The 12,201-nt window shown below is 44.6% G+C and overlaps 1 protein-coding gene across 11 annotated transcripts in view; it reads right to left on the bottom strand.

The window, feature by feature from the left end:
* The window catches only part of Rbcn-3a (rabconnectin-3 alpha), a 97,047-nt gene extending 85,117 nt beyond the window's left edge, over positions 1-11,930 (bottom strand). For 4 of the 11 annotated variants that reach the window (XM_077700053.1, XM_077700055.1, XM_077700056.1 and 1 more), the window contains exons 1-8: positions 11,323-11,930; positions 10,926-11,051; positions 9,620-9,691; positions 9,455-9,533; positions 3,982-4,177; positions 1,771-1,880; positions 1,363-1,504; positions 649-834 (exon numbers count right to left, since the gene is read on the bottom strand). In XM_077700053.1, coding sequence (XP_077556179.1) covers positions 649-834; positions 1,363-1,504; positions 1,771-1,880; positions 3,982-4,177; positions 9,455-9,533; positions 9,620-9,691; positions 10,926-11,051; positions 11,323-11,409 — 998 coding nt within the window. In that variant the 5' untranslated portion in view covers positions 11,410-11,930. The remainder of the gene's footprint in view (positions 1-648; positions 835-1,362; positions 1,505-1,770; positions 1,881-3,981; positions 4,178-9,454; positions 9,534-9,619; positions 9,692-10,925; positions 11,052-11,322) is intronic. The other 7 variants (XM_077700054.1, XM_077700063.1, XM_077700061.1 and 4 more) reach the window with 3 other exon arrangements.
* Between the last annotated feature and the right edge of the window lie 271 nt (positions 11,931-12,201).

The raw sequence follows: 12,201 nt of genomic DNA, 5'->3' as shown, positions 1-12,201 counted from the left end.
GCCTACAGCAGGCTTTTTACAGACTTAAAATTTGGTGGCACAACACCTTTAAGTAAAGGTAATGATGGGCTGCATTGTACAGCTAACCCAAACTAAAAAATGCTAATAAATATGCTAAAGCATCCTTATTGTCAAATAAGGATGCTAAAGCGTCCTTATTTGACAAAACAATGTCTTGAATTGTTTTTTACGATAAAACTGATTTTTATGTTTTGATTTTTGAAGATGATTTTTGTGTCTTGATTTGTACAGCAAAAAACAAATCCCTGGCAAAATGATTGTTAGAATTGGTGGAGTTCAAACCTTGACCAATACCGTTCGATTTTTGAAGTTGATTTTTATGCCTGAATTTGTACAGTAAAAAACAAATTCCTAGCAAAATGATTGTTAGAATTGGTGGAGTTCAAACCTTGACCAATACCGTTAGAGCCAGCGACTTTACATTAGGCCACGGGGGCTGAACAGCGGGCTCATTTTAGCAGTTGCCCAAGAGAGCAGCAGGAGTCTTCAAAGTCAACCAGTAGATGGCACTACATGTGTACCTACATAAAGTGATAAGCTTGTATGTATCTCACAAGGGGGTGTTGCCCTTAGCCCCAGGGCAAAATAGCAGGATGGCAACTTTGCTAAGGTAGGCAACGAACTCACTTCATATGCCGTAGCTTTTGCAGAATGCGTTGCCTATGGCGTTGTGTTTGAAGTCGCGGGGTCTGGTTGGCAAGGACTTCAATCTGCTGGACATTAATTAGCCCGTCTTCAGGCAGTAGGGTCTGCACCCACAGCCGACAGATGTTGTCTCGACATGACGTGACCAGCATGTTTGCCACAGAACCCCTGAAAAGAAATTAAAAGCAAGCTTAGAGCACGAAATGTTACCAGTTACTCTCTACGCTAGAGTGCCTTGCTTAGAAAACCGAGCACAACTTCAACCATTAAGAGATCACTCTACACTCTACATTTGATGTTGGTCACCAGTAGGTGACAGTCACTTTACTTAACCAAGGTTACAAGTAGTTACATTACATTAAATTATGTTGCATTAAGTTACATTAAGTAGTTATTACATTAAGCAGAAAATTTTCAAGTAATTACATTCTTAGTATATTTTAACTAATATTCTCAGCTGGGAAAAATATCAGAATGGTTTTTGAAATCAGCTACTACTTTGATTTTTTTTTAATGGCAAAGAAAAAGTTGATTCTCAACATGGAAATAAACCTAAAAATTTGACCTGCCACACAGGTAAAAATGTTAAAATTACAAAATAATTATGCTTCCAGCACTACCAAATCAGTGCCAGGAGACCCCTCAAAGCTCATTTACACACCGATGAACGTATCACCAAAAGAAAGCAAAACTTACCTCGGCATAAACTTGCTGGTCTTGCGCCACGAGAGGCCTGTCACAGCCCGCGGGTGAGCTGCATAGACAAAGCTGAAAGTGCAGCCTTGGTCCCCACGGCCGCCAGACATCCGGGCATTCTGCTGACCGCCAGGATTGGACACTGCGCAAATTTGTCAATAAATCAAGAAGAGCTAGTCAAAGCCTTTACACTGTCTGATACGGTGCCCTGCAACATCCATACTGTGCTACACAATACTTCATGTAATAGCAGCTGCCCAACTATGCTGGCACTTAGAGAAAAACTCCGCACACAGCCAGACCAGACAGTATTGCTGAAAAACGACAGCTTGAAAGACACAAGAAAGAGAAAGCACCAAGGAAGTGCGCAGTCTGCACATTTAGGGAGCAACTTGACAAATGACCAACCTTTCTGATGACTGTTATGCCAGATTTTCACTAGGCGGTCGGATTTCCCCGCTGATGCAAACAGGGTGCCATCTGGTGAGAATCGCAGGAAGCTCACTGGTTGCGATGTCCTGCGAGAAATTTTTGTCTAAATTAGGCAGGCATCCCTCCAAAGTCAGTGTATGTAAGGTGGCTCAGCTGAAACAATAAAGTAGGGCATACAAGCCATAGATTTCGAAAATACTGCCACTAGTGACAAAAGCCACCAAATTGAATACATACTACCACAAGACAAAAAATTTGTTAATACAGGAGCTGAACTCAAGCCAGCACCTCAAGATCAAACATGAGAGCCACAACTGACGCAATACCGAAAACTCGTCGAGGGTACAGCCTATAAGAGAAGAAGGATAACTTTTATAACGACGAAAGTGTAGAGTAGCAAGTAAAAAAATTAATTCAGAATATAGTTTAGTGATGTCTCATGAATTGTTTGGCAGAGTTAGTAAGCAACAGCAGGAATTTGCTGACTGTTCACGGATCCTTGGTAGCCATCCTTGAATCAAGGACTAAATTTTTTATGAATTTGCCAAAGCTAGGAAGGTAAAAAGTTATGGATTTACAATGCTTTTTTTGTTTTCTTCAGATGCCAATAAATGCAACAATCGTAGATGAATGAAACCGAAATATACTTCCTGCTTTGAAATCGCTGCTCTCTGATATCAGTGCACCAAGTATGCATGTAGTCTTTACTTTAGTGAAGCAACCAGTTTACGTAAGCCTAACTACAGCTTCGTTATGAAGTTAGTGCAGGCTCTGAATGTGCAACAAGAGAACGAAACTTTGACTTTATTTCTCTAAACCTTAATTTACTTTTGAGTTCCCATTTGCTAAGTGTTCATTGCATGTAATTTTTTTTTAAAGGAGTACTGACACGAAATTTTCATGTTATCTTTTTTTCGCTGTTATGCATTTCTACCAGCCCATTAATCATAGAATGACACATTAGACCGTCGAGCGCAGCGTAAAAATTCATTTACGGCGTTGTTTATTTGTGTCAATTTCGGATGAACGCTGAGCGGCTGCCATGGCAGGAGAGCGCCCGTGACATCACCACTCTTGCCGCACCGCTGCCGGTCTGGATGCACACACGAGCGAGCGCACGCGCGCGCCCAGACCAGCCAACACTATCCCCACGCGCTCGGGAAGCATGACGTCAAGTCCCAAAACCATGACAAGACACACACGGCATAGCAGCGCGCACCAACCGCAACCAGTGTATCGGCTACGTCACAGGAGCCCCAACATCGGTAGTTTGGGGCAAAGAGCAGATGATGTCATGCTGGTCCACTCTGGGCTTTCTCTTGTGGGCAAAGATTAAAATGGATTTAAGATAATTTATACTGAACGGCTACTGTTGAAGCTTGCTGGGAGATATCTCCTTATAAAAAGGAAGCATTTTACATAGTTATCTCAGCTTTGAAATTTCGTGTCACTACTCCTTTAACGCTACCCTTTCGGCCAGACCAAAGGCAACCACAAATGGTTGTTTTATTAGACTTCAGGCTCAAACTTCACAAGTGTCTGTAGACAGACACCTGCCCGGGACAGTGAGCAAGAAATCAGAACTAAAACTGCCTATCCTACGGTGTGTACCAAGGAAGTATAACAACCGTTACTGTTGCCTGTTCCACTGATACTTCCGAAGTGAAAGAGACCAGATGTGACACAGATTACCCTCATGTAACACAAATGATCATCACTGTAGGGGACAAGATTCTCATCATCTGGACAATCGGTGTATTGAGCATGAGAGCTGAGCGCGCACGGCAGAACCTCCTCGGACCTAAACTAAGCCTCTCTGCGGTTCTATTCCCTCTTGTCGTCGTGCCAATAAACCTCACCATAGGCGCAACAAAATGAACATCTTACGCACCATATGTAACAAACAAGTAACAAACATTTGCCCCACAAACTTTAATGAGAATTGCACAGTGAATTGCTCCCCCACCCCCAAGTAAGTAAAAGTGACACAGAGTGACACAGCATGGGTAAATGACCATAATGCTGATAAGGATGACAAACAGTAGCACTGTGAGCGGTATTTAAAATGAGGGCAACAGCTATAAGCAATGCTCCCGAGGAAAATGGTTCTGTAGCCCAACTTCAGACGGGCGGTGAGGTGGTAATTGGGAATCACGACTGGGATAACGTGGCAGGAACAGCACGTGCCTGCAGTGCCAGATGTTATCCCACGAGGCTGCCTCGTCGGGAAATGAGGGCGCTGCTGCCCCGGCCTCCTCACTCCCCAGGTGGAAGGAGACGCCCGTGTGGCCGGGCTGCCCTGCTCCCCGGTCTTCACTGCCCTCGCCTTGGACGGTGCAGCGCCACATCTGGATCCATTCGCCCCCGGTCAAGAGGCGCGTGCCTGCAACACACGGGGCAAGGACAAGTCAAGCCCCATTCTGCTCCCTCTGACGTAGCACTCGCATGAGCGCACGGCTTTTCTTTTCCGAGACCCATTTCTCCCACAATAGGTCACAGAGACTTGGTTCTATTCTTACCGAATGAATTACACAAACTTTACATTCCAGTTTTCCATGGTGGCTTGTTCTCAGCTTTCAACAAGCCTTAGTTCTGTCCAAAATGAAAAAAAAAAATATAATAATTTTCTCATTCCAGTCTTTCGTGGTGGCTTTTATCGTGTGGGCAACAGATGGGGCACGTCAGAAAGTTGTTGCACTGATCTATCAACAGAGTGAGCGACAGAGGAGCTGAGAAAGAGTGGAGTGAGTGCGTGCATAAAGAAAGCTGCCTTCACGACGCTGCCGGCATTGACATGGAGACATCAGGTTGAATCATGACTCGCCACTTGCTTTTGACAATGTGCCGATTGCACGCCACCACAGTGGCAAAAGAGGAACGAATAGGAATGAGGGCAATGAGATGCTGATAATGGCGGGCAAAAAAAAAACGAGCGGCAGGCAGCCAAGGCCGCTGCTAAAGCGAGCAAGCATGGCTACTGAGATGGACCGAGTAAGCCTGGTTGGTGTACAAGGGACGTGCATGAAACACCGCGATGTGGAATTTGAAGTTGGAGCAAGGCATGCACATTGGGCAGAGTGAAAGATTTCTAGAAACTTCCAGGCCTGCGCCTAAAAATTTGACATCACTTTCGGCTGATGGCTGGCCTCACCCCTGCTCCACCGTCGCCGTGGGAGTAGTGCTTTATCGGCGGCTGCGATGGAAGTATAGCTGTCGCGGTCTGCCATATCGTTTGTGTGCATTCTGTTCTTGGTATGCTCCAAGGCCTAATAAGAGCTGCAAGCCGGCTGCTTCGGAAACTATAGTGCCGAAAAGAAAGTTCAGGTGTTTTCGCTTCCGAATGAAAGTGACACATTGAAGAAGCAGTTGCGCTCTATTTGAAGAAAGATTACGTGCCAACTTCATATACCAAGGTAAGAACACCTTTCATATTCATCCTTCATGTTTCATTTTTGTCAACTGCAGTTTTCGGTTTTCCAAGAGTGGCAAACGTAGCGCGTACGAATGGTAATAGAGTCATCGGTGCGTCGTCGTTGCGAAGGGTACATGAAGTCTTCAGGAAGTCATTTTCTACAATACGTTGCAAACAGATTTAAGCAGCTGCAGCCTCATGAGACTTGCGTTATGTTAATGTTGGATGAGATCCATATCAAGCCTTTCCCAGACTATAAAAGCGAGAGCATATGTGGTGCTGCTGCAATTCCACTGAAACAGCAACATCAGCTCACGTTTTCATGATTAAAATCCTGCTGGCATTATTTAGAGTGGTGCCCTATATTCTTCCAGCGAAAACGATGACAGGTGATGATCTCCATGTTATACTGAAGAAGGTTATTTTGCATCTGGAAGAAATTGGGTTTAAGGTTGTTGCAGTTGTCTGCGACAATACTTCGTTGAACTGAAAAGCTATGATGATGTTTTGTGAACCACACAAACTTTGAACCCATCCCGGCCACTCCTTTATGTGGTTGACGCACTTCACTTACTAAAATGTATAAGAAACAATTGAATCAACCAAAAAAATGCAGGTAAAAAATTCTACCCGCACACTGATCTCTCTAAAAACACTGTACACTCAGACAGCATTAGAAGTGCCTTATCCAAGAATTTGCGAGAGGTACACAAACCATTCCAGTTTTTGAAGTGTGGGTACAGGTTAACGTCCAAGACACTCAACCCAAGCAACTTGGAGCGTCAGAATGTTAAACTTGCATTGCAGGTATTTAGCCCTCATGTTGCTGAAGCACTTGTGGCCCACCATGACACAACTTCCCTCTGTCATGCGGTAGAAACTTAAGACTTTCGGTAGAAACTTCAGACTTTTTGGAAATCATCATACGCTCGTGGAGCATCATAAACGTGAAAACACCAAACAAGGGCGTACACTATCGTAATGTCTTTGAGGAACGAATATCGTGCTTGACAGGTGAGCCAAAGTATGCATTCCTTGATTCCTCCATCATGTGGCTTGATGTGTGAGGGTTCTACAAACATGATGCTGGTGGGCTCACTAAAGAGACGCTGAATGCTCTGAGGCTGTCTGCACAATCTCTTTGGAGCTTTCAAAGTACTGCATCAAGGAACTAGGCCAGAAGTATGTTTTTCTTGGAAAGATACAAACAGACTGCCTGGAAAGTTGCTTTGGCCAGTACCATCAAATGGCAGGAGGAAATTACTACATATCAATTAAGCAAATTTACGAGATCGAGGGGAGAAATTATTTACAGAGCAATCTGCCAGTAACGAGCTCAGAGGATCTGAAAGGCCTCAAAAACAAAGACACAAGCCCTGCCGGTGGCACTTGCAGCAACTTTTGTATCACTCTCACAGATTCCGACATTGGAGCACTAAGTGGACATATGCCGGTCGTAGCATACGTTGGTGGTTATTGCGCCCATGCAGCGATGAAAGTGCTTAAATGTGAAAGCTGCCAAGAGAGCCTAGTAGTTGACAAAGAGGAGACTGAGCTGGAAAGTGACCCACATTTGTTAATTGCTCGATTGGACCGAAGTGGCTTGAAGTTGCCATCCCTGTTTGTTATTACCGTCAAAAGGCTTACAGGGAAAAGCAACTTTTCTTTATTTTTACAGGTACAGAACCAAAGGAAACTAGTTAGACAGCTTGTTTTACAGTCCCTGTCCCAGTTTCAAGAACTGACAGAATGTGCAAATGGCAATATACATCCGCTACCAATTACACTAATTGCAAACTGTGCTACAAATGTGTTACTAAATCATTTATGTAAGCTTAGGAATGATCTTCAGCGTCCTGAAAAAGGAGAATGCACGAAGGAAAGGAAGGCATCTTTGTGGACAAACAGCCTTAAATGCTTTTTAACCTCTGGCCAAACATAATTTTCTGCTGTGTTTCAGTTGAAGTAATATTGTAATGACTAAGATTAACTGTAAATGAACATTGGAGGTCAAATATCGCCACTATGCTACATGTCAAGTCAAAATCACTGTAAGAAAGATGAAGTGCTAATAAACATGGCATGGATCACCTTATTGTTATCATCTGGTTGTTTGATGGAAAGATGAGTGTCATGATGAATATTTGTAAGTGCACGCCCACATATTGTCCACATAATAACAAAAATAAAGGGATAACCATCCTCTAACAACTTAAAGTTATCTTGGTAGCGGGTAAAGTACATAATTATTATATTAGCCCGTGTTTAACAGCCAGCACTAATTTATGAATAAAAAGCAGCGCTTTAATTTTCATGTCACTGTCATGAACAGCGCAAAAGAAAGAGAGAGAGAGAATGTGCTTTGGTCACCATAAACACAATAAAAGAAAAAAGTGTTTTTCATGCGCCTACTTCATCGACTGCAAGAGTTGTACAATTGGTGTGTCATGCCTGACAACAATAGCCCAAGAGTGCAAAAGCGCCCAAACATGATGCATGTTCACATGGCGCAAGAACAGGCGGGATGCCAAATAGCTTCGCTCGCTGGTTGTGCGATGTTCGTTGCTGAACACACAAACCAGCTGACATACACAGCTGCAAAAGGCACTCAGATGTTGAAAAAGTCAGCATGATCAAGCCCAGCACGCAGCCGGAGAGCCATCCACCTCCGCGTCATGGTATAGCCGGCATCGTGTCCCATGACACGCAGGCCTAAAGTTTACTAGGAGGCGTTGGCTCAGCCTCAAGTTTGCGAGGCAGAGGGACAAGATGCTGGCAAATTCTTAAAGGAGCCATGAAGAGAAAATACATCTTAGTTTAATTTGAAAGAACTAGGATTCAGTATCTCACTCAGCTCCATTACAGCCACAACAGGTGTTTTTTTAACGAAAAAAAAGCAAGAAGTATTTAAAAACTTTCAAATTTTGCGCCACAGTGACGTGTTATGAGCAAGAATGACGTCATACGGGCCGACAATAAAACCCAATTTTCAGTGCGTTAACTGCACGTTAGCATTCAAGTGATGCGGTCAAATGGAACTAGAGGCCCCATTACAGACGTCCAGTCATGTGTCGTCGCGACAGGTCAGTTAGGCGGCCGCCAATCGCACAAACAATGTTCCGTGACGTCATAGAAAAGTTGCGGGAAATTGGCTAGGGGGTCGCGACTGCTTCACACGTTTCCTTTCATATCTCCGTTATTTGTTCGAAGATTGCGATGATATTGGTATCGTTGTTATCGGGACTAAGCAGTCTTTCTAATACACCCAACTTGTATTTTGTCTTCATGGCTCCTTTAAAGAACCCCCAGAAGAACTTCAAATAATTTTCCTGAGCTTTTTAACAAATGCATCTGCCACAATATCCCAATTCTCAAGGCATCCAGCTATACTGAGTGTAGAGTCAACAGTTACAGCCTGTCGTTACATTTCACTTAAACAGTGTTCAATGCCCATTCAAAAAATGTTGATTGATTGTAGGGTTTAACGCGCCGACGCAACGCAGCCGATGAAGCACGCCGTAGTGGAGGGCTCCGGATTAATTTTGACCACATGGGGATCTTCAACGTGCGCCGAAATCTTGTACACATGGGCGTTTTTGCTTTTCGCCTCCATCAGAAAAGCGACCGCCGCGGCCGGGAATCGAACCCGTGTCCTCATGCTCAGCAGCACAACGCTTTAGCCACTGAGCCACCACGGCGAGTATTCAAAAATAAAAAAATGTTTTCACACAACCAGAAGTACTGTACTACAGAACACCTAATAATGTAAATATATGGCTCAAGAGATAGTTTTCAATAAAAAAAAAAACGTTTTATTTCTTCATTTAAACATTCTTTCAAGTATAAATTAGTGCTTCAGTAAATGTATGCTTCAGAGCCTCTTACAATGTTGAATACAAAATTGCAATCAAAGTGCCAAAAAATGCAAACACCCTAACTTTCCAATAAGTTTTGCTTTAGTGTAAATGTCCCGATATAAAAACTGTCTGCTTTTCGTAAGAACCAGGATGTTTTAAAATGCAATAAAGGCACTCTTTGCGCTGATGATGCGCTGTCTTTCTATGCACGATAACACTTGTGTTCTGCTTTTTTCAGCAGACTAGGAGAGAAGGCATTGTTGTGTGTGTGCATGCACATGTGTACATCAGTATTCCAAAAACCTGTTAGAAAAGCTGTACAAAAAAGATGTCCAAGCGAACGAGTGCAAGTTTTACACTATTGTGTAGGAAGTACTTAGGTGCTTCTCACCTTCTAAATTCCAGGAAAGTACACAAACGGTGTAGTCCATTCGAATTGTCGCTGTCTGGATCCATTTGTAGTCCAATTTCTGCAACCAAATCAAGAAACACGCATAAAATCTTCTGTTTCGCAAGTGACATGGCCTGCCCAATACAGATATCAACAGTGGCTCACATGGGCTGACGTTTGCTGGAGCAGTGGCGACGGCTCAAAAATGGCCACCTTCTTCCCGTACGACGCTGCTATCTGTCAGAGACAAACAGAACAAATGGCAGCCGTTAACTCCTCAGCTGTAGCTTCGAGTCTAGACAACGAACTTGGTCCAAGCAGCTTCAATGATTAGATAATTGGTGCAGAATCTGCCAAAAAATATTTACAAGTGGCAACAGTTTCCACCCAAGCAGGCGAAAATAATACACTCTCTGCCACTTTTGCCATCTGTTCTTATCACTGGGTTGTTGCACTACCTAAGCTTGATTTACTCAACACTGGCAACCACCAAAGGCAACAGTAAGCTAATGAAGCAAATCTCATGCTCTGCAACGTGGGCTCTTGCATTTAGCTTTACAAAATTCTGTTGTCTATGAGCCTAAATTCTTGCACGTGATGTCATTACAATGATCACAATCTTTAGCATTCTTTTTTTAACATTAAGTTTAGCAACAGTCTGGTCATTAAATGAAAATTTGCTTTTGCCCATGGCAACATGTTTTGTTTGTGTAAACACTCCTTTCCAGCTTGGATGGCTGGAGCCACCTTCGAAAGGCCACTCTGACAGGCATCCACTGATGTGTTTTGTTTTTGCTTCTCTATCATGGGGCGGGGAGGAGAGCTCTACCATACAAGCTAACAAAAACAGACACAACGAAAAGAAACGGTGTCACACATGTATTCTTATTCCGTTGCAGAATATTCAGGCCAGTGCCACCGCTGACTTTTGAGGTTAAAATAGTAGAAGATGAAATCTAATTCATGTGTGATCGAGTATGCACCAGCAGGAAGTTTAGACACGAGTTTTTGTAAACAAGGACTGAAGCTTCTCGTGTACAAGGTTCGAGGTAGAGCTCATGCCACACTTAACCACAATCCACAGGAGTGCAGGCCAGGCCACACAATGCAGTCTTGCTTGTGGCGATTTGTGACAAATGGAAGCACGGTGACGAGATGACCTGTCAAGTCTTCAGTTACTTGTATTCACTAGTCAGGAGAGCTATAGACAGCTGTGCAAAGCACCCTTCATTAAGAAAACCCTCACACTGCTTGTAGCCCGTAATCCATACGACAGACAACTCAAGCACTAGTTAACTTTGCGCATGAAATGGGGCAACGAAAGGCCAACTAGTCACCTAAACAACGCGATCCATAGCACGGCTGTTGAAACACACTGCGCGCGGTTGTAGACATCTGCCCAGCCATCTAAGCGAGTGTTCGCGGGGTGAGTGTTTCTGAGACACAAATTCACCACATGTGGGTGACGTACCTTTCCAATATCAGTTGAGCAGTCTATGCAGTTGACTTGCACGTTGCCATGAGAGACACCAGGAATGATCTGCACTCTCTCGAAGTTTTTCGCCAGTATCACAATGTTGCATCCTGCGGCGTAAACCTTCAGAAAAAGCGAGCCACATTAGCTTCCCAACAGTCATGCAGCGGCCGGCACTTATCAGATCTGAAGCTACATGCAATGACATTCACGACAGCTCTGTGCAGCGCGATCGGGCTGAGGAGATTGCGCGCACTGGATTTCCTTTGAGCAGCCAAAAAAAGGAACTGCCCCGCTGACATGAGAGATATCGGAAAGCAGTCCGTTTACGAATAAAGCAGCCTATAAATAATTCCAGCGCGAAGTACGACGAAACGCACGTAATGCCACTCACCGTGAAAGGCACGCCTTCGACGCTACCCACAGAGTAGCAGTGATCTCCGGCGTTAGCTGCCCCTGTGAGGACTTGGTGAAGATTCATGGCTGTGCAAATGCAGCCGCTGAATGCGCAGCCTTGCTACTATCCGAAGCCGCGGCACGCCCCCGCGTTCACCAGTTTCGTTCAGCGCTGGAGCGGTGCCCGATGGCCCCTAGCTCGCTTCCGGGCGCCCCGCTAAAAGTCAGATCTCGCTTCTAACAATGCACCAGGTCTGGGAGCGCCAGAAAAAGAGATAAACTGCGACCGATAACGTCGCAAGGCGGCACATCATCTTGTGATCGGCGCTGACTCTAGGCCTAGAGTGCGGCACTCCGTCGACGGCACTCACGCCGCGTCAACAGAACCCCGGATCGCCCAGATGAGAGCTGTAGGAAAAGCACCAAGCTCTGACGAGCCATCTAGAGAATGCTTGCGTTCACGGAGCGACCACTATGCCGTACAAATGGCCCCATTGCGGCACGAACACGAAATCGCGGCGAAACGGAGCACGCGATGGCACACAGGCACTAGCAGACGTGAAGTCAGTTTATCTTTTGCGGGTAGGTGGCGGCCGCAGCAGTGGCGCGAAACATTCCCCTTTTTAAACCGTGCGCTGTTCCGTCTGCGTCCAAAAAACGACACCCTCACATAATCACCTGAGCGCCACACAGCCATAACATAAGAAAACACTTTCGCACTTATTTTTAACCGTTGTGATTGTACGCGCCCCCTGTTTGTTATGTTTAGCGCTGCGATTTTGCCTTTCTTGCTTTCAACGGTTCATGTTGTGCCTTGCTTTCTTTCTTGTCGCTTGACTCCTGGTGGATGAATATTAATGTGTAAATATAAGTTCCA

Source organism: Haemaphysalis longicornis, unplaced genomic scaffold (assembly GCF_048455015.1).
Source record: "Haemaphysalis longicornis isolate Haplotype H1 unplaced genomic scaffold, Haemaphysalis longicornis Haplotype H1 scaffold_2, whole genome shotgun sequence".
NCBI lineage: Eukaryota > Metazoa > Arthropoda > Arachnida > Ixodida > Ixodidae > Haemaphysalis > Haemaphysalis longicornis.
The sequence above is the reverse complement of the archived record's forward strand: the minus strand, read 5'-3'. Positions and strand labels throughout refer to the sequence as shown.